Genomic DNA, 20,581 nt, shown 5'->3' with positions numbered 1-20,581 from the left:
ATGCACCTATATTTCTTCATTTAAAAACTTGATTAAAGTAGAGGGATTCAATCTGAAATTTTTTTTGTCTCTTAAATGGGAGTAGTCTGGAGCGAACTCTGAAGTGAGGCTGTTACGGCTCCCTGGGCCTAAGTACTATGAAGGAAGTCACCCCCACACGAAACTACATACATCATCAAGAAGCTGGGGTAACTCCTCTTCTAATTAAATAATTGTCAATGACACCAAGACACACATAATGAAAATTAGTGTTAAAAATTGGATTCAACAATTTTATGTGGATTTTCTTCTACCCATATGTGATTGTTTGGAAATTTCTAATAGATTCTTTTGAAAAATGCGCCTCATCAGTAAAGAAAACAGGACATAAAAATTGTGGGGTTTGTGTAACCATTTGAAGAATCCATTGGCAAAAAACTTGTTACAAATTATAAGGACAACAGTTGTTGTTTTAAATCCTGAAAAATATGCTGGAATAGCTTACATTTAATTCTTGGGCAATTTTTTTTGTTACTAGTTCTGAAAGATTCCTCAATTAAATTAAGAACTTCTTCCTCTAGTGCTACAGTTCGCACTTCTTGTAAACGTCCGCAATCGGCAGTGCTTCTTAAAAAATGTTGCAAATATGCTGTGATGGGGTACTGTACTTTCTGGATATAACTCAGCATAAAGCCATCAAGCTTCTAACGTATTTCCATTAGCACGTTCATATACAAAATTCATGTCTGCCATTTCGGCATTTGTGTAGTTTATTTTATAATGTAAATAATTAAAATATTTTCCTATAAAATTTTCTCAAACAATCTGAAGGTAGTTTCAAATTAAGTTTGTTTTGACATTACTGACATGTGAGTTTTAAACCTAACCTCAAATTTAAAACCTTTCTAAGATGTCACGTATAATTGTTAAAAATCTACCTAAAAAGGTAACTTATTCAATAATTTTAATAATATTAATATAAACAGAATGAATGTTTTAGATTACCGAAGAAAAAATTCGCAAAATTTTTGGAGAAAGAGGTTTATTAACCGATGTTCAATTAAAATATACATCTGAAGGAACATTTAGACGATTTGCTTTTTTGGGGTATCAAACTGAAAAAGAAGCACAAGAAGCTATTAAGCATTTTAATAATACCTGTATACAAACTAATACAATTGTTGTTGAAGCTTGCGCAGCTTTAGGTAATTTCCTTTTAATCTTTTATCTTATTTTTTTAAATTTCATTTTCGATTAATTAAGGTGATGTTGCTAAACCAAAATCTTGGAGTAAATATTCTGCTGATAGTTCAGCTTATAAGAAATTACATCCTGAAACAATTCAAGATGAATTAAAGAAAAAGAAAGAGGATAATAAAAAAAGTGAAAAGAAATTGAACAAGGATGATAAAAAAGCTGAAATTTTAAAAAAGGTTATTTTAATTACTTAGTTATTAAGTGGTGATTTAAGTCTTAATATTTATATTATAGTATAAAGATGATCCCCAATTTGAAGAATACCTTCAAGTTCATGCACCCCATGAAATTGAATTATTAAATAATTTAAGGACAAAAAAAGATAGTGATGATGAAAGTGACGATTCATCTGATTCAGGAGTTTCTGAACCAACTAATGATATAAATGAAAATGAAGAGAAAGTGGATACATCTAAGATTAAACAAGAAAAGAAACAAAAACAAAAAAAAGATTTAAAATTATTCAATTTAAAGGTGATTTAATTCCTATCTTTAGATACAATTTAAATTTTTTTATTTGTAGCTGAAAGACTTACCCTATAAATGTAAAAAGAAAGACATAAAAGAATTTTTTAAACCAAATATTCCGTTTTCTATAAGAATCCCACGAAATATTAAAGGTATAGCTTTTGTTGGATTTAAAAATGAGAGGCAAATGAAGAAAGGTTTAATGAAAGATCGTAGTATATTATCCGGGAAAAGCATATCTGTAACTAAGCATATAGATCCAACAAATAAAGGAGATGACGCACAAGATCCTAAGAAAGTCAAATGGAAATCCCAAGAAGAAAAATTAAAAAATGAGGAAGATATTGGAGAATCTGGGAGGATATTTATTCGAAATTTAGCGTATATTACAACAGAAGATGATGTTCAAAATCTATTTGCAGCTTATGGTGAGATGTTACTATTAAAATGCTGTATTATCTAATTTATCTTACTTATTTTAGGTCCTATAACAGAAGTAAACTTGCCAATTGATTCCACATCACGCAAAATGAAAGGTTTTGGTATTGTAACTTTTCTGTTGCCAGAACATGCTGTAAAAGCGTATTCTGAATTGGATGGTTCAATTTTGCATGGGCGAATGCTTCATTTACTTCCTGGAAAAGCAAAGGACGTTCAAGAAAATGAAGAAGAAGGTAAAGTATAATTTATTTTTGATTTTTATTATAAATATTTAGAAATTTTATAATAACTGTTGTTAGTGTACCTGTCTATAAATTATATCTAGATTGTTTTTATAGTAATATCTAGTTATTAAACCTACAATGAGAAACATTTTCTCCAGAGTTCTTTGTTATCTCATTAATTTTTTAATTGAAATATTACGCTTTCGGAAATAGTTGGTGGTTTCGTTTATCATCATTGATTATTGTGGCTAGAACTACCTTGATGAAATTCTAATGGAGGAAGTGCTATTCTCCACAAGAATCTCGACAGTCTGAAGTGAGCCCATCAGCAAAGATGGGACGATCTCCACAATGGGTACCTTTTCGCTATGGTGGCTGTGTTCTATTGTACATTGTTATTTGAATAAAATTTGTTTATATAGTCACTTGTTAAGCTTTTCAAACCTTAGAACAGAAGTTATTATATAAGTACATCTATTTTTCAGTACCTAGGTGTAACACCCAACATTTTAATTGGGAAAATGTATTCAAATATCATAATATTACTTTTAAATTAGTTAATCACCCGTTTGGTCAACCTTTGGGTTGTGGAAAATCAAAAAATTCAGCTGTTTCAATAAGCACTGGAAAATATCTATGTTTTCAAGATGTGGATGATTTAATGTTTCCTCATAGATTAATAGAACAATACAAAGCAGCAAGTGAATTAGCAAATAATTATATTGTTGGTGGGTCACTTTATCTACTGATAGTACTCTATGACAGTATTGTCATAAATGAAGCTGAACAAAATTGCAAGTAACAGAACGTTGAGTATTTAACTATACATAATACAGACCAAATAATCTAAATAATATAATTAAGTTAAATAATATGTTCTTTAAAATATAGACTGTAAATATCACTCAACCTATCTTCTGTATTTTTCATTTTTAGGAAACATAAATTATAAAAAGCAGAAAGAAAAAAAGCAAAAAGCTCAAGCCGGATCATCACACAATTGGAATTCATTGTTTATGGGCCATGATGCAGTTGCTGAAGCAATGGCAGGAAGTTATGGAACGAGTAAAAAAGCGGTTTTAGATCCTCACGGACAAAGTAACGTAGCTGTTAGATTAGCCCTTGGAGAAACACAAATCGTAACAGAAACCAGAAAATATTTGGAAGCTGAAGGAGTTATTTTAGATGCTTTTAGTGGGGTAATAATATCACTGTTGACTTAAAAAATGTGGTTTTATGAATAATAAAAAAAACATTGTATTTTTAGGGGTCAATTAAACGCTCAAAAACTATTATTTTAGTAAAAAATCTTCCAGCTAATACTGAAATAGTGGAATTAAGAAGAGTTTTTGAAAAGTATGGTATTGTAGGTAGAGTGGTTTTGCCTCCAAAGGGAATAACTGGTACAGTTTTTTATATGTTATTTACAAAATAGAATATACGTTAATTTTGTTTTTTTAATTTTAGCAATAGTGGAATTTATTGAACCAACTGAAGCTAGAAAAGCGTTTTCATCGTTAGCTTATTCACAATTTAAAAGTGTACCACTTCTTCTTGAATGGGCCCCCGAAAATAGTTTACAGGCGAAATCTTTAAGCAAAAATAATAAAAATCAATCTATAACAAATGTGAACAATGAGAATTCTAATGTACAAAGCGAAACGGAAAACGTTTCTGAATCAAAACAAGAAGAAAATGAAGTGGAAGAAGAAGAAATTATTGAACCTGAACCAGATACAACTTTGTTTGTTAAAAATTTGAATTTTAAAACAACTGATGAGGACCTAAAAAGGCATTTCGAAACTTGTGGTAAATTGTATTCTGCAATGGTCACAATGAAAAAAGATATGAATAATCCCGGAAATAAGTTATCAATGGGTTATGGTTTTGTTCGATATTTTCTTAAATCAAGTACTAACAAAGCTTTAAAAGAATTACAAGGAAGTTCATTAGACGGAAAAACTTTAGAGTTAAAACGATCGGAAAGAACTTTAGCGTAAGATAATAACATCAATCATTTCTCTTCACTTATTTATTTCTCTACATTAGGAATGACGTTATAACTACTCGTAAAGTAACGAAAAAAGGAAAACCAACGGGTTCGAAGCTGTTAGTTCGTAACGTTCCTTTCCAAGCCAAAAAAGAAGAACTTTTTGAATTATTCAAGTAATTATTCTTTTTTATTTTCCGACTTTTTAAATTGATACTAATTTTTACCATTTTTTAAAGAACATTTGGCGAGATAAAGGCGTTAAGATTACCCAAAAAAATGACCGTGGGTGAAACAACTCATAGAGGATTCGCTTTTGTCGATTATTTCACTTCAAGTGATGCTAAGGTAAGAAAAATAATTTAAAAACTCCTTTTTATATTTTAATATTTCTATTTTATATTAGAAAGCATTTGAAGCTTTATCACAAAGTACTCATTTGTACGGTCGAAGACTTGTTTTGGAATGGGCTACAACTGAAGAAGGAATTGATGATCTTAGAAAAAGAACAGCATCTCACTTCCACAATGAAGAAGCTCCAAAATCAAAGAAGAGTGTTTTTAATATTGATTAAAATAAGATTTAATATGGTTTTAATATTAATAAATAATATTAGTCAAGTATTTTGCATTATGTTATTATGAATTAATTTTTTTTTTTGAGAATGTGATCTTTGTTCATTGAATTTTCGCGGTTTGTGCTTCAATCATCAAGATATTAACAATATTATTTTACAAATGTCTCTAATAATGCCATTGGAGTGATGTTGTCACAAATCACCTCATTCTCATTATTAATCATTATTAACAGAAAAGGAATTATTAGCAGTACTTAAGGTTGATCATTTTAGGCGATATCTTGTAGACCAAAAATTTTCTGAACCTGGACAAAGTAACATCCAAGAAGCAGTAGATGCTGTGCATAGTCTTATAGAGAGAAAAATGCTTTTTATCGAAAATTTTAGACCATTGTCATTACTGGCATGGTTCACACATTCAATTGAGAGCACCCTCCATTGAAGGTAGATCTATTAACCTCAAAACCGAAGTCAAATACCTAGGGGTAATACTAGACAGTAAACAAAACTGGAACTTCCACTTAGTCAAGATGAGGAAAAAGGCCATCATGGCTAACCTAACATCTGCCGCAATCTCCTTGGAAGGCACTGGGGTCTTAAACCACGAATGGTATGCTCTTCACTTAAGTTGATGCAGGGTAACATCACAGGACACCTCGAAATCCTCAAGGACCCAAGTCTAAACCACTTGATTGAAAGAAAAGAAGAATATAATTTCGACCAGCCGTATAAGGTCATATTTAGAAGGAGCAGGGATGTTTGGGCGAAGGGTGAGCCTCAACTTACAAGTGGAGCCGTTGCCTGGTACACTGATGCTTCAAAGACAGTGGGATCCGGAGTAGGTAATGGCATTAGTGGACCAAAAATCCTCAGCTCCGACATAACCATTTTCAAGCAGAAGTACTTGCTATAAACTTCTGCATCGTTTTGAATCTAGAAAAGAGACAATAAGGTGCATCGATAAATATTTTTACGGACAGTCGGGTCGCCCTAAAAGTAAGTCAGGCCTAGCAGTAACCTGAGAGAACTCGATAGGGGGTAATGATGTTACTCTATGATGGATTCCAGGTCACAAAGACATTGAGAGCAATGAAAGGGCGGACAAGCTGGCCAAAATTGCAGCGCGAACGCCCTACATTACACCCAACCCGGCTGTGGACTACAAAAAAGCCACTTAAAACAGGTAATTAATTGTTTGGAAGTCTCAAAGGTAGCCTTCCGCTGGAAAGAACTTCTAAAATACTACCTCTTCCATATTGGACAAGCTGAGGATCAAACTTGTCGACTTAGCAACGACGAGTTAGAGACTGCTGAACATATACTGTGTGAATGTGTCGTCAGAGGCTGCCTTAAACACAAAATTTTCGGTAAAGTTCGCCTGACACCTACCGACATAAAGGAACAAGGCCTTAGGGCAATACTAAGGTTCACAAAGGATCTGCATCTAAACTTTTAGAGGGCTTAAGTTACAATAGATCTTATAGGTCGCGGTGATGAGAGGGGTTGCTGAGCTGCTCCCCTCAGCCTGGCAACAATAATGGTTCATACATTTTTGTAGTTAATCTGTTTTGAAAACTTTTGATAATGAATATTATTTTTAGGCTTTTTCATTATTGAATTTTGTGCATGAGGCCCCTTTAATTAAATTACATGAGGATTCACAATGAACATGTCATGTTTCTTTTTGAGGTTAGAATAGAGAATTTGGAATAAAGCTCCTACATACTATAATAAAACAAGTAATTAAATTACAAACAAATTAAAAGTCTTCAATACTTCCTGGCAAGTTAATTAAAGAGCCTCCACCTTCTTTTTTTTAATTAACTAATTTTATAGTGGCAATATCCATACAAAAATGTGAGAAATTCTCACATTTTTTTGTGGTGTATTCTCACTAAGAATCTACCACTCCAGTTAATTTCGTAACCTTTTATACTAATTTTATCTATAAATGGTTATTTTGCAGAAATACTTGATTTATTTGTTAATGAGGTTAGGTCTAAAAAGTCAGCTGTTTGAGAGGATTAATCTTTAAACAGACTATTTTAATGTATATTCAATGGATATAGTAAGTAAACATTAACAAGAAGTTTTTAAATTAATAATAGTCTCTTTTAGTCCATAATAATTCCAATTTATAACGGCGAAAAGTTTATTGATTCATGTTTTAATAGTATATTATACCAAGAAATTGCAAATCTTAATGTTGAAATATGTGTTTGCAATGATGGAAGTATAGATAATACCCCAAATTTATTATCAAATTGGGAAAACATACTCAAATCTCATAACTTCACTTTTAAACTAATTAACCACCCATTTGGTCAACCTTTGGGTTGTGGAAAATCAAAAAATTCAGCTGTTTCAATAAGCACTGGAAAATATCTGTGTTTTCAAGATGTGGATGATTTAATGTTTCCTCATAGATTAATAGAACAATACAATGCAGCAAGTGAATTAACAAATAATTATATTGTTGGGTCACGAATTGTAAGAGAACCCAAAAATTCAACTGTAAGGTATACAAATTGGGCTAACAACTTAGATGATAATAAATTGGATGTACAAATATTTACTTCTAATGGACCAACAATAATTATGCCAACGTGGTTTATGCATAGAAGTATATTTCACAAAATTGGTGGTTTTTCTGAAAAGGTAAAAGGAGAACCTGAAGATTTGATATTCTTTTATAACCACTTGGATTTAGGGGGAAAATTACATAGGGTTAATCAAGTTTTAGTTTCTTATACTTATCATACAAATTGTACAACTCATTCTATTCATGAGTAAGTATTTTAAAATAATACACCAGTTGTATTTATTTCCAATATTTTCAGAGACATTATTTGGGATGTAAGAATAAAACGATTACAAGAAAAAATATTAATTGATTGGAAAGAATTTACTATATGGAATGCTGGGAAACAAGGACGAAAGTTATTTAAGTCATTATCAGAAGAGAATCAAAAGAAAGTTATTGCATTATGTGATGTTGATAGCAACAAAGTTGGAAAATATTATACTCCTTTTGATTTAAACCTTAGAATAAGTAAAAAACCTATTGAAATTATTCATTTTTCAAAAGCAAAGGCACCGATTATTATATGTGTTAAAATGGTACCTATAAAACTTATTAACTAATTTATTGTTATATTTTTTTTTTCTAGGATATGACCAATGGAGTATTTGAGGACAATTTAAATTCATTGAACTTACAAGAAGGAAAAGATTATATTATATTTAGTTAAAATGTTAAATAAATTTCCTAATTTTTTTTTAAACATTTTCAAAAGATGGCGCTTTTGCATTCCAAACTTTTTACTAAAAATATTGTTATACTGCTTATAACAATAATAACTCATTATCAAAACATCCTCATAATAAGATAATTATAAAAAATCATTAAGTTAATAATTTTTTTTAACCTATATTTAGTGTTATTACGTATTAAACAGTTGGTAGCAATGAAATACAAACGTCAAATTCGTACACAGCTCGTCAATATGTCAAATCATTATTACATTTAATTTTTCATAACAAATTCGTAGATTGAAGAATTCGACACGCACTTGTGAGAGTATAATGAGTTATTAAAGTTAAATGAGTGAAAATTAAAAGTAAGAAAACATGTCGAATCCGTTTGCTGCACTTTTCGGTGAAAACAGTAGAAGTAGTACAGATTCTACTAGAGCAAACGTAATATGTGATACAATAGAAACTGTGTTTGGATTTACGTTGAATAGATCTAGGGCGATTGAAAGGAACCTTTTGTACATGAGTGATTTGTCTGTTTCATTTAATACCGAAGTGATTACACTTGAAATATTAGAGCATGCACTGTTTGAAAGGCTACTTATAGACGATTTTGAACAGTACCTGATTGGAAATGAAAAGGATAAATACGAAACGAAGGTTTTTATTTATCTGTTTAGATGTTATAACAATAATCTGGATGTCAAGGATAGTTCAGTACAAGAAGTAATAAAAATGTTAATCCTTCGTAATGTTCTAACATCTTTAAAACAACCGGAACTGTACCATGTACAAAACGTTTTTGCTCAATTATATGATATTATGAGAAATGCTGAACCAAATTCCGAAGTATTCTTTCAAGATGTTTATCAAGCTGCTTTAAAAGATGAAGGTAATGTTACATTAATATCAAAAACTTATAATAATTTATTTTTTTATTTATTTCTAGATGGCTTTGAGGGAATGAAAGAGGCTTACATAGCCTTTTTAAAACGCATCCATGTTGATATTGCCAAATCCACATTAATGTCCTTTAACTTTAGTGTTTTTAACATATTGATGTTGTACACAAATCATGAACACTTGGCACTAACTCTTTTAGAATACTCTAAGCCAAGAATAGAAAAAACCGGGGCTGAGTATGCAAATACTCTTTTAGGTGCATTATTTTGTGTATCAATACTGCCAAAAACTGGTCATTCCGAATTTGAATATTTTCAAAACCCTTTAGACCAGGTATTGAATTAAAGACTTGATTCTCTTTATTAAAAAAAATCATTTTTTAATCTTTTTTTGTTTTAGCCAAGCACTACTGCCCAGGAAGGAGCTCTTCAATCTAATATGGCAACAATCACCCAACACATCCATTCCTTTTTTTTAAATCTTCTAAAACGTAGTCCAAATGTAAAATCAGGCACTCTCCAATGGCTTGGTGATTGTTTGAAATCGAATGCAGATCGTGGTAAAATTTGGGCCAGCCAAGCAGCTGATTTTCCAAATCCCACTGCTTTTAATAATGTTAGTGATGGATATATGTTAAATATGTTGATGGTGATTATAAGGCTTTGCCAACCATTTTGTTCACCTGGTAATGAGGCAAAAATATTAAAAGTAGACCCCACTTATTGTGCAGTAGAGGTAATAATAATTATAAAGTAGAGGTTTAAAAAATTAATTGTTTTTGTTATTTTAGGAGGAACATTGCGCAACCAAAGGGGTACATCTAACAAATTTATCCAAAGAAACTTGTTTAGTTCCAATTGAAACCGAAAACTCACAAGAAGTTCAACATCGATTGACCGCTTCCAGTTATAATTTTGTTACCGAATGTTTCTTCTTGGGACATAAAGCTTTTGATTTAGGTTTTAGGGTGGTAGTTGATAAATTAGTTAAATTAAATCAGGTACTTAAATCAAAAACTCTTTGTTATTCCCAGTATTATAATGTTATTATAATGTTCTGATTACTTTTTTTTTGTAGGAAATGGTCCGAATAGAACGCTTATATAATGAAGCTGTTAACCAAAGTCATGGTACAAATGAAACTATGGATGTTATTAAGGAACGAATGAAAACTGAAATGCAAAAGTAAGTTTTTAAAACTATACAGGTGTGTCTAAATTGATGCGAAAGTTTTTAAGGGGTGATTTTTCGACGAAAATTAAGTGGGGTCTTTCATATTCCTTTTTGGTCAAAACCTCTTCTCCTCCAAGTTATAGTCCTCTACAGTTAAGGGTACAAATCTGCAACTTTTTTATCTCTTGACATTTTACAACTAACAAACTGTTAGTTTGATCACAAAAAATACAATAATGCTGTGACCAATTTCACATAACTTTATTTCTTTGACTAATAATAACCAATATCTGAATTAAAATTCACCTGAGCCTTTGTATTATTTTATTTTTTTTGTGATCAAACTAACAATTTTAGGAGAAAATGTCAAGAGACAAAAAAGATGCGTATTGAATCCCACTATTTAAATCAAGTTTTTAAGTAGAAAAATGTAGATATATTAAAAAGTTCTAATGCAAAGTATTATGGGGTTGATTTTTTCAGTCTCCTGTAAAAACATATTAGGGTTATAAAAATCGTCAAAAAATGTTACCTTATTAGTAATAGTTATCTGGCAAATTTCATCCTTCCAAATTCTTCCATAGTGGATTTATTAAAGAAAAACAATTTTTTCCCCTAATTTTAGAGGGTTTATAATATTTATTAGTTTGACTTAAAAAAGCTAAAAGACAGAAAATATTGAGCAATATACAAAAGACAAATTAAAAACTAAAACAGATTTACCTAAAATTGTGATTACAATAAATGACAAATATCTCACTTAAATGATCAAATAGGAAACTTTGTCTGAATGCATGTAAAACATTCTTATACATTGAAGAACTTCATTCCACTTCCACTGAAGTTATAGGTGCAAATTTAAATGCTAGTGCTTCACTGAGGTTATTTCTGTGGATCCTTTACTCAAACATGTAGACATTTCTTTCAAAATAGAAAAACCACGACTCCTTGAAATAACCATAACCATTTTTTCATTACTAACTTAGCAGCTTCACTGTTTATGCTATTAATTAAGTCCTGAGCTTATGTCACTACATCAACCTGTGTAGAGAGCGGAAGCCCAGCTGTTTCCAATATACAGGATGATTCACATAAGAACTGACACAGAACACGGACATGTAGAGGACAATAAATTAAAATGATTTAACACAACTTATCTCTATACTAAGTTTTACCCCTGAAGAGTTATAGGCCTTCAATGTTGGCTCTTAAATTTTTAAAACATTCAATATCTTCGTAATACATTAATCTAGAAAAACCAAATTTGGTAGACGTTATGAGTATACCGAGGATATTAATTGGTAGCAAGTTGAGACCAATTGAGGCATTTCAAAGGGTTGATTAAGGGTAATTAAGGACGTAATGAAGGTTGTGTGCAAGACAAGTTAAGTGTGTCACTTTTAGATAAAAAGTATCTATGGTCTGAGCTGTTTTTACCATATAGGGCGTAGCATCTGATAGAAAGAGTAAAATCATGTCTCTATTGAAACTCTCACCAAAAATCTTAGTAGAATTATCGAAAAGCCTTGCAATAGTGCTATGATTCGCTTTATCAAGTACCAAACAAAAATTGTTGTTTAGCGATTAACTCATCATGATCCAAAATACCAATAATGACATTTACCACATATCTTCCTGTTGCATCTTGCTGTCGATTGAAATCCACAAAAAGGGACTATTGATGCATTGTATGTGGTCTGTGGTATTTTTGTGAAGTTCCTTCATATTTTGTGCGAAGGGTATTTTTCAATTATACTTTGTAGATACTCTGTGTATGATTCTAGGAACGATACTAATTTTTTTGTTGCGCATTTTATATAGGGGTATATCAACGGAAATTAATGCGCTACAGCTTCTGCAAATTAAACATCTTTTGATTTATATGTGGAAAACATTATTCATAAACATAAACTCATTATTGGTTTTCTCCAGTTTTATGTGGTTTAAACTTGCTAGACGCTGTTTTACCAACAATATTTTCACGGCTGACACAGATTTGTTGCACACTTTGCAAAAAAGTACCTTATCATCAATCTTGAATACCGGATATTCACGCACCTATTGGAATAATTGTCCCAAGATGGATGACTTCACTTTCGGCATAATTCTACAATAATTTTCTTCAATAAATGTCGAAACAGCTAATGTATTGCACATTTCTATATTATCAAATCGACTAATCAGCTGAGGTTTTATTTTTATGATTATTTCTTGTAAAATCATCCTCGATACATTTTTTTGAAAGTTTTTCACAAATATCAACAAGTCCATTCGCTAAAGGGATTACAAAAGAACCTGTGGCATAGTTTTCTGCACTTATAATTTTAGTAATTTTTTCGAATGGTTTTTGTGGTTTCTGTTCTCGCATAATTTCTGGCACATTTTTCATTCATCTGAACTTAATAGAGAAATATCTGCATTAAATATTGCTATGGTAGTTCTAATGGCAGTTTCTAATTCGACAAATCACTCAACATATAATAAGTCGAATTCCAGCGGGTGGAAACATCTTGCAACAATTTTAATAGCGTTTTTCCGGAATTTTCTTGATAATTTGATGATTTTTCATTTTATAATACTGCTCCTTTTAAAGTGAGAGACGATCCTTTTTATTTTTGATATCAGTAGGGAAATATGAGATGTTTCCAAACAATTTACAATACTAAATTTATTGAATGAGCAAAACATTCAAAATGGTTCAGTTTTAGTTTAGCTGTGATAGCATTTTTAATATTCGATGCATTATCAGAAACAACTAATATAACTTTATCTGCTATTCCAATCTGAAATTATGTTTCTAATTTCAATAGCTAAGTTTTTACCTGTATGGTGTTCTTCCATTATTTTAGAATGTAGTAAAATCGTTTTTAATTCAAAGTTTTCATTTATGCGCTGTTAAAGCTATATAACTTTTGGTGTTTATGGAAGTCCAACAGTCGGTTGTCAGACATAAGTATCTACAGCCTCTTACCATTTCTTGGTATTTTAAGTAGCATTTTTCGAATAAAAGGTATCTCATATGATTTATTTATTAATCCTTTGTCTTTAACTACACTAAATGGTTGAAAATCGTCGGTAAATAATCATAGTAAATTATCGCCAATGGATTTTGATGTGAAAGTATTTACCCTCGCCGGTGAATATCCTGTTATTGTTTGCTGGTGTTGTTTATTAGTTAGTAATCCCTGAGAAGTAGATGGTAAACTTGAAGTAACTTCTGAAGTAACATGTTTCACAGTTTGTGATCGACCATATTTCTCTTTCAGCGATATAGTACGATGATTACGTTGGTTTTAAATGATAAAATCTTAATATAGCTTAATAGCTCTTAATATCTTTCTTAAGAATGTTCAGTTATATCTATTATTAATTATTATAATTGTTTCAATGAATTTAAAACTCTCCAACGTTTGATCAAATCTTGCACCAACAAGTTTGTATTAAGACTATCAAAATTATACTATATTTTATATTCTAAAACATTTTTATTACAAAAAAATTGTTTTTTTCAGATTCTTTTCCATAAAAACCACATTATCCGAACCTACGTTAGTAGATATGTTATTTTATTTTACATCAGCGACATCAATGTGGTTTAATCAAGTAGCAGTTAACAACAACTTTGAAGAGCACTACGCCCCATTAAAAGAGGTTCAATTAAAATTTCCTCTACCAGAACCGATTCCAGATACATTAAAGTAAGAATTATTATAAGACATAAAAAACCATTAATGCAATTTTTATCTTTAGGTGCATTCCAGAATTTGTAGTAGAAAATGTGGTTTGTTTCTTAGTATTTTTACGCAGATTCAATCCGAAAATATTTGAAATCCAAGGTTACGGTCGGATGAAACCGATTTTAACGTTTATTTTAATATACATGAGTTCTCCGGAACGTATGAAAAATCCTCACATGAGGGCTCGTTTGGCGGAAGCTTTAGAAGCTTTGTTACCGTTTCATAAAGATGAGCCGGTCGGTTTGAATACTTTAGGTGGATTTCAACGGGAGTTACTTTTCAAAACGCACGAACATCGACAACAAATTGTTGGTAGTTTATTGGAGGTTTTTGTTGGGATTGAAATGACAGGGCAAAGTGTGCAATTTGAACAGAAATTTAATTATCGACGTCCAATGTATTTAGTTATGGATTATTTATGGGAACTACCTGAGCATCAATCATATTTTAGGCAAGTACAATAAAAAAGATTCTATTTTCTTAAATTTGGTATTTTTGAATTGATTTGAATCTCTAATTACAATTGATTTTAGGCAATTAGCTGAATATGCTGAAAAGAATATGGATGCTGTAACCCCACCTTTGTTTTTAAGATTTGTCAATTTGCTCATGAACGACGCTGTATTTTTGTTGGATGAAGCATTGGCTAATATGGCCAAATTAAAAGAGTTACAAGCTGCAAGGTAAATTTTCCCAAAAATAATTATTTTTGTCTTACTGAAAGATTTTTATTTTAGGGAAACTGGCGAATGGAATAGTTTATCAGCAATGGAGCGTAGTCAAAATATGGGTTACCTTCATCATATAGGAATGATAGCTCGTTTTGATAACATTTTAGGAAAAGACACAATTCGCACATTAGTTAATTTAACATCGAAAATAACGATTGTTTTTACACATTCCACAATGGTCGATCGTATTGCAGCTATGTTAAATTATTTCCTATTAAAATTAGTTGGGCCAAATCAAAAAAATTTTAAAGTATAATCTAAAAATCATAAAAAAATCACTTTAATTTGATATAATTTTTATTAGGTTAGAGATAATAAAGAATATAGTTTTGAACCAGCTGCAACAGTTTTGGATATATGCAAAATTTATGTCCACTTGAAAGAAAGCGAAGCGTTTTGTTTGGCGGTATCCCAAGATGGGCGTTCCTACAGTCCGCAATTATTTAAACAAACTGAAGACGTATTGGTAAGAATAGGTGGCGGAGTTTTAGTGGGCGAACTTCAAGATGTCGCGGCAAAAGTTGCGAAGAAATCTGCGGAATATCAAGCTAATGAAGACTTGGTAGCTGAGGCACCTGAACATTTCTTAGATCCAATTATGTCTACTCTTATGACTGATCCTGTAATACTTCCAAGTTCAAAACAAATTGTTGATAGGACCACTATTGCTAGGTGAAGAGATTAAAAAATTATAAATTTTGATAACTTTAAAACAAAAAATCCTTTTTAGACATCTTTTGAGCGATCAAACCGATCCTTTCAATCGATCGCCATTGACTCTTGACCAAGTTATTCCCAATAAAGAATTGCAACAGGAAATAACACAATGGGTTAATGAAAGAAAAGCTGGCACAAGTAGTTAATTTTTTATAGGTAGATGTTTATACATTGTTATATCGTTTTTATTTTAATAAACTTCTTAGGAACGTGAAATTTAAAAACATACGTTATGAATTAAACATATCCTTGTAAATTTAGTTCCAGCATGATCCGGATTTATATCATGAACCTTCAATAGCCTTGTTGTTTTCGAAAATCCTATAAGAAACCAATAATCTTGTACATCCTTATTAATAAACTTAATACCATCGCAAAATTTAAAAAATCTGTTTGTGCATAAGTTGTATGTTTTTGGAACAGAAAATTAGCATACATTATTCCCAAAAAAAGTTATTAAACCTTAGTTATTTTTTGTATTAAGGTGATTTGCAGAATTCCAATATTGAAGTGTTACAACTTTTGTTTATCAATACTGATCAATAATTTTGCCTTGACATACATCATAGGATTTTATATGTATATTACTTTAATTATAACAAGAGAACAATATTTCATTTGAAAGCTTGATCCTCGGGCAATACGAATTTGGAAACACTCGTTCCATACGAAATGAAACATTTAGCATTTAATAATTAGTTGTTTTCGGGGTAGTCTTGTTTTATACAAAAAGTTTGGTTGAAAATATATGTTTGATGAAAATAAAACATATTTTATTTTTTTAGATTAATGATTTTTGGGATTAGTTTTCTTTATATAAATTTGTACAGAAATGTACATTTAATAAAAATCATTAGAAGTATTAAAAAGAAACTCCTTCGAGCCGGATTTGAACCAGCGACCTATGGATATCAACTAATCGTATCTTCTACAGTCCACCGCTCTACCAACTGAGCTATCGAAGGATGTTATAATTTAATATTCCCGCAAAAGTCGTCAAATACTCGACTTTCTCTCATTCTAGTGTAATTCATAAGTTTAGAAAAGTGAATCATAAAAGACTCATCCCAATTTAAAAAATGAGAAAAAACTTGATGATTGACGTTACAAAATAAAGGGTAAGCCAACATTCTTTCCCGGAACGATTGACGGTTCAAAAAAACTGACCATACTCACCATTCTTTCCCCCTGATGATTGACACGTTGTAAATAAAACTAACCTTACCTAACAACCCTTAGTTGTAAACGAAGCTAATCTTATGACCTGTACAAAATTGAAAATTTTCATCAGAAATTCATTTGTTGCAACTAACTAAGGTTGGACTTTAATTTCGAAATGTTCTCCATCCCAAGAAAAGTGAAAAAACGACTTTCTAAATATGTCTAACAATAGCATATAATTAGTTATGATCTGAATTCCATTTGCTAATACCAAAGGTGATAGAAGACATTTCTTTTTATAGTAATTATTATAGTATTGTATTACTAGCTGTAGCAAAGAAAACTATTTGACAAACTTTCTAGGTTAGTTCTAGTTTTAATTGTTATTAAGCACGTTAAGCATTCCTAGAACTAGAAACATTTGGGTTTAGCCGTACGTCTCTTAAGACGGCTAAACCCGAATGATTCTAGTTCTGCGTCTGTTGTTAGTTCCAGTTTTAGTTCAATAAAAATATGCAACATAGTGATATTTTGTAATGTTTCTGGTTCTAGGTCTAGTATTAGTTCTAGTGCTAGTGCTAGACTAGTTTTATTTGTTATTCAGCGCTAGATTGTTGTATTATTTTTAGCTATAACGGACATTGGGTTCCCCGTATTGATCCGTTATATCGAAGTTTTACTGTAATGTCAAATTATATTGATATGTGGCAATATATCTTGCATTTTATGTGGGGCAAAGCAAGTAGGTACGCCCTGGTTTCTATGGAAATATATTTTTGTATAATGCATGTTAAGGGAAATTCACTGTATATCACAAAGTGTAAAATCAAGTTGATATTCAAAGTAAGTTGATCAGTTTCATTAAGTGAAGTTGCCAATGCAATCGCAGCAGGCCCATCTTCCATGAACCAGTAGCAACCCGACAACCACCTTGCCTACGTGAACAAATTCAAGCTCAATTTCAAGAAAGAGGATGTCAAATTTAAGAAATATAAATTGTCAAATTGTAAACATACAACATCATAAGTTTATCAACCTTTGACATCAACCTCAACATCTCATTTTCACAATTGTTGCCAGATTTGGGCGATTTACATCGATTCTTCTAGCATTTTTCAAAACATTCAATTATAACCCAACAATGCATATTGACAAAATATTTCCTAAGTCCTCCGTAAATCCTCGTTCTTCTTTTTGTCCATCACCACGGTGGCATTACCTTTGTCTTGCCTTTCACCTTCATTTATAATTTTTTCTTTTTTGATGTTCTAAGGACATGTATTTTTTAATTTTTGTTTTATCTTTTCTGGAATCTATTCTATTTTGAGGTGTTGCAATAGCTTTTTAGTTCCATGTTGTAGGTTTTTGTAAATTTAGAGATTATATAATTATTGTGGACCAAATATTATGATTATTTGCCAAGAAGAATAAAACTACATTAATATTCTCATAAATATCTTCTTTTCGCGAAAACCATAAATTATCAAGTAAACTATAACAAGGCAGGTCTCACTCGGCCTCTTCACATTTAATCTGACAATAGATAAAATAATATAAAACCTTTTCAGAACAGCTGGATTCAAAATGAGAAACACGTTCTTCCATGCAGTCTGCGATGCTGACGATGCTGCCCTTATTGCAGATTCTGAGGACAACCTCCAAAGGTTACTACATTCTTTTAACATTAAAACAAAAGAAGTAAATATGTTCATCAACACCGAGAAGACAAAATGTTTAGTAATATCCAAGGAACCGATAAGATGTAACCTGAAGATCGAATCCAAGACTTCCTCATAAACGCCAGACTCGTTTAAAACGCAAAAATGAATAACCCAAGAAAAAAGATCACAGGGAAAACCACCAAAACGATTGCGAGAATGTTGGACATCATCGTCCGGGTAGGACGTATTGACAATGAGCAGACAGTAGCTTACCAATATCGATATCCATCTAATTTCGTGACTGAGATTCTTTTCAGTTTCTTTTTCATAATCATCAAGATAATCCGTGTTTAACGCAACGTTATTCTAGTATTAACACTTTCTGATTGGCCCATACATCATGTTAGTGTTCCATTAATTTTACCTAAAATTATAGTCTTATTACCTTTCCATATTTATTTACAAATTTGTGCTAAAGCGAAATTTCACAAGTTAAAAGCGGTATTTCTTTTGCTTATTTTATTTCTTGGTGGAGGTGCCGGTTGTAATAAAATGACTAGAGATAGTCATTGCAGTATATTATTGTGGTTATTTCTCAAACAGGATATTATTACTTATGCTATATATTTATTATTCTTATTCGACAATTACAATGATTGATTGAAAGTTCTTCCTTTGTTGTGTTAAAAAGGTATATAACAAGTTTGAATGAGAAATGATAAATTAAAAACCAAAAAAACCTTTCATTTGACTGATCATCAATTCATTTCAGATCCAAAAAATTTAATTATTCCCTCTCGGAAAGTCTTTTCCTCTTTCCTTGTTCATATTTATTTTTTTCTTCTGAACACAAACACGTTCAAGTATCGATCTACGCAAAAACTACCCTAACAAGGGTTGTTCGTCGTTTAATCTTACGACGAAACAATCTTAAAAGGGAGTAAATCCCCTGAAGGTAAATGTAAGAAAGAGGGGGAACTTTTGCAAGACTGTAAAAGCACGTAAAATGCGGACGCAAGAGGATATCAAACAAAACCATGGTCCGGCCATCTGGTCGGGATGATATCCCCCTGCATAATAAAAGGCGTCACGCTCGCTCCTGCAATGCACCCGTGGGGAACGCGCGCAATGTGACCCCAGAGTGCGTAGTGAAAAGGTGGTAGGTACGAAGAAGGGAGCTTATTTAAATTATGAAGGGTCGAAATTTAAATTAAAAATAGCGAACATATTTTGTATGGGAACAAAAAAATTATTTCTATAAATAGAATGAATGGAAAGAATTTCGCTAGAACTAGAAAGTTTCGGGTTATGTGTTTTTAAAGTTAGCAATGTATTTTTAGAATGCAACATGTCTAAATGTTTCTAGTTCTAGATTTAGTGTTAATTCTAGTGACAGTGGTAGGTAGCGCTAGATACCGTAAAATAACACTATGTTGTATAATTTGTATTGAATTAAAACAAAATTAAAAAAAAAATTGATAGTGCTAGTGCTATACCAGAACTAACACTAGCCCAAGAACTAGAAGCCGTCTTGAGAGATGTGCGGCTAAATCCGAATGATTCTAGTTCTAGGTCTTGTGTTAATTCAGTGATAGTGTAAAACTAGAACTAACGCTAGACCAAGAACTAGAAACATTCGAGTTTAGCCGCACGTCTTTCAAGACGGCTAAACCCGAACGATTCTAGTTCTAGGTCTTGTATTAGTTCTAATGATAGTGCTAGTGCTGTGTTGAATCCTAAGAAGACAGAGTTGATTCTTTTCACACAGATGAGGAGTTTGGCAAGCCCAGAATGCTATCCCTTGCTAATACTCCATTGGTGTTGTCAAAAGAAGTCAAATATCTGGGCATCACACTTGACAATAAAATGACATGGAGGTCCCACCTAGGTAATAGAGTAAAAAAAGCGTACGTTGCATTCGGTCAATGCCGGAGGGATATAGGTAAGACATGGGGTTTGTCACCCAAAAATGCCCTCTGGATTTACACGGCTATAATCCGACCTATGCTTACATATGGTGCAGTAGTATGGTGGTCAAAGACCTTAGAGTCTACATCCACTGCTGCACTTAATAAAGTACAGAGACTTGCGTGTTTGTATGTTACAGGTGGACTACCCCCACTGCAGCCATGGAAAACATGTTGAACCTAACCCCACTTCATTTGTTCATTCAAGAGGTAGCATTGGTGACCATGATTCGACTACGACCAGCAGGAATTCTAATGGGTGAGAGATATAGTAAAAGTGCCATTCTCTGGAATGAAATGGTAGACTACTCACCAATTCTGGAATGTATAACGGACTTCAC

The 20,581-nt window shown here is 31.7% G+C and overlaps 2 protein-coding genes and 1 non-coding gene across 3 annotated transcripts; 2 read left to right on the top strand and 1 right to left on the bottom strand.

The window, feature by feature from the left end:
* The first annotated feature begins 815 nt into the window (after positions 1-815).
* LOC111418222 (ubiquitin conjugation factor E4 A-like) lies at positions 816-15,675 on the top strand. The gene is given in 23 exon segments (XM_023050714.2): positions 816-925; positions 980-1,184; positions 1,243-1,412; positions 1,471-1,710; positions 1,760-2,132; positions 2,187-2,378; positions 3,306-3,568; positions 3,637-3,772; positions 3,837-4,365; positions 4,419-4,535; positions 4,599-4,707; positions 4,766-4,934; positions 8,562-9,083; positions 9,141-9,427; positions 9,494-9,829; positions 9,885-10,094; positions 10,172-10,278; positions 13,779-13,964; positions 14,017-14,454; positions 14,537-14,686; positions 14,741-14,984; positions 15,039-15,406; positions 15,465-15,675. Coding segments are annotated over 23 exon segments (5,520 nt in total). The 5' UTR covers positions 816-889; the 3' UTR covers positions 15,598-15,675.
* LOC111418219 (queuosine-tRNA galactosyltransferase-like) lies at positions 6,726-8,231 on the top strand. Its single transcript, XM_023050709.2, has 4 exons — positions 6,726-7,004; positions 7,055-7,725; positions 7,777-8,056; positions 8,107-8,231. Exons 1-4 carry the CDS (start codon positions 6,996-6,998, stop codon positions 8,185-8,187), a joined length of 1,041 nt encoding a protein of 346 aa, XP_022906477.2. The 5' UTR covers positions 6,726-6,995; the 3' UTR covers positions 8,188-8,231.
* A 650-nt stretch (positions 15,676-16,325) lies between the features above and the next one.
* Positions 16,326-16,416, bottom strand: TRNAY-GUA (transfer RNA tyrosine (anticodon GUA)). Its single transcript is given in 2 exon segments — positions 16,326-16,361; positions 16,380-16,416. It is a non-coding gene; the product is annotated as a tRNA-Tyr (tRNA).
* Between the last annotated feature and the right edge of the window lie 4,165 nt (positions 16,417-20,581).

Source organism: Onthophagus taurus, chromosome 1, assembly GCF_036711975.1.
Source record: "Onthophagus taurus isolate NC chromosome 1, IU_Otau_3.0, whole genome shotgun sequence".
NCBI lineage: Eukaryota > Metazoa > Arthropoda > Insecta > Coleoptera > Scarabaeidae > Onthophagus > Onthophagus taurus.
This window is presented reverse-complemented; position numbering and strand designations above follow the sequence as displayed.